General features: G+C 35.8%; 1 protein-coding gene across 1 annotated transcript; it reads left to right on the top strand.

Moving 5' to 3' along the window:
• Positions 1–880: 880 nt before the first annotated feature.
• Positions 881–1,816, top strand: LOC100956049 (olfactory receptor 1013-like). Its single transcript, XM_003802488.1, has one exon. The coding sequence runs from the start codon at positions 881–883 to the stop codon at positions 1,814–1,816; it is 936 nt and encodes a 311-aa protein (XP_003802536.1).
• The last annotated feature ends 399 nt before the right edge of the window (positions 1,817–2,215 follow it).

The raw sequence follows: 2,215 nt of genomic DNA, 5'->3' as shown, positions 1-2,215 counted from the left end.
CAGTGTTCTGAGTTTTGTGAATAAAATTTGAATAAAATATTGATGGTCTCAGTAATTCCAATAGAATGTATTGGATACATTCAATTATATTATATATAATATTCTATTATATTCCAAAATATGGTTAGAATAATATTATCCTTTTCCATGCAATCTCTGGAAAGAGGTGAAATAATTCATTCACCTGAAGAGAAATCAGAGCATGTTTTCAAGCTTCCTTTTTTTCAATATATTTTTTTAACAAGGTCTCTTTTTTATATAATCCATGTCATCCTCAAACACCCTGAGAACAACTAGAAGATGCACAAATCACCCTCTCTCAAAAAGGAGGCAAAATTAGATCAAAAGTAAAAGGTGATAGTCCTCAATACTAATATGAAACTAGTAGATGAGCAACTACACACCCACATAATAGAAAAAGTGAATTAATCTCAAGTAGGAGGAGAGGAGGAGGAGGAAGGAGAGGGGTGGTGTGCTCTCATCTAAAGGGCATGATGTGAGGGAATATGGCACCTTCTGGGTGAAGGGATCAGCTATAACCTGGACTTTCCATAACAAATGCAAACAATTTAGCCTAATTATTTGCACCTTCATATTTATTTAGAATATATAAAATTAAAACGTGATATACATTATGTTAATATTTTATGTGTCTAATAATTAATCTCTCCAAGAAGCTTAGAACTAATTTCCTAGATATACAAAAGTAAATGATGCCCAATTCAGCATAAACACACACCACAATGAGCAAAGAATATGAATCAGTTAGATTTTTTAATTATCTAAAATGGCAAATGATAGGAAAATATATAGTGATGTCTTATGCCATAATATATGTATCAATCTTTTCAGAGAAAGGGAACAGAGAAATCCCAAATCAATGGATGAGAAAAATTTCACCAAAGTGAAGGACTTCATCCTTTTAGGGTTGACAGCAGACTTGGAGTTACAGCGAATTCTCTTTTTCATCTTCCTCATCATTTATGTCATCAGTCTCTTAGGGAACATCACACTGGTTTCTCTGATCTGTGCTGATTCCCGGCTCCACCTACCCATGTATTTCTTCATTGGAAACTTATCCTTTCTGGATCTCTGGTATTCTTCTGTGTATGCCCCCCAAATCCTGATGACCTGCATCTCTGAGGACAAAAGCATCTCCTTTGCTCGCTGCTTGGCTCAGTTCTTCTTTGCTGCTGGGCTGTCCTGTAGTGAATCCTACCTGTTGGCTGCCATGGCTTATGACCGCTATATGGCCATCTCCAGCCCTCTGCTTTATTCCCAGGCTATGTCCCTGAGGTTGTGTATTAGTCTTGTGGCAGCTTCGTACATTGGTGGTTTTGTGAACTCAGCCATCATCACCACTGAGACATTTACTCTGAGCTTCTGTGGCAGCAACATCATTGATGATTTCTTCTGTGACCTGCCCCCACTTGTAAAGCTGGCGTGTGATGTGAAGGAGAGTTATCAGGCTGTGCAGTATTTTATTGTGACTTCCAATGTCATCGCTCCCACTGTACTTATTCTCGCCTCCTACCTCTTTATCATTGCAGCCGTCTTGAAGATCCGCTCCATGCAGGGCCGCCTCAAGGCCTTCTCCACGTGTGGCTCTCACCTGGCGGCTGTCACCTTGTATTATGGTACTCTTCTCTTCATTTACTCCCGGCCGAGCTCTAGCTATGCCCTAGAACGGGATAAAGTGGTGTCAGTGTTCTATACTGTGGTGATTCCAATGTTGAACCCTTTGATCTATAGCTTAAGAAATAAAGATGTCAAAGATGCCTTGAAGAAAATGTTAACTAGAATTAAGTTTTCTTAAATAAAAATACTGGTAAGCATTTTCTAAAAATAAAGATAATTTCCATGTTATTGATATCAGCCTGTACTTGTAGGAATAAATTAAATAATAATAAATGTAAAAAATAATTGTATAAAATGAGACATTCAGTTTGTATTTTTCTTAAGTTGGCACTAATGTATTTGAATGTATTTTTAAAATACATGAGTCTCAGGAATTTGGAAAAACTGCTATTGATGTTAGAGATAAAATAATTGGTGATATGAGAATTTTGAAAGAAAGCATTTAAAAAATTTTTTATTTAACATTTTATAAGTTGATTGATTATATCTATAATATTTTAAATAGAACAAGTGGGCATAATAGAACTGTTATGAAATTATTGTCAAGATTTAATGGAATACTGGCTTACTTCAAATT

Source organism: Otolemur garnettii, unplaced genomic scaffold, assembly GCF_000181295.1.
Source record: "Otolemur garnettii isolate 467f Iridium unplaced genomic scaffold, OtoGar3 scaffold00247, whole genome shotgun sequence".
In the NCBI taxonomy this organism is placed as follows: Eukaryota; Metazoa; Chordata; class Mammalia; order Primates; family Galagidae; genus Otolemur; species Otolemur garnettii.
This window is presented reverse-complemented; position numbering and strand designations above follow the sequence as displayed.

What these genes read in the sequence shown, in the direction of transcription:
- LOC100956049 (XM_003802488.1), top strand. Translation starts at nt 881, where the DNA reads ATGGATGAGAAAAATTTCACCAAAGTGAAGGACTTCATCCTTTTAGGG.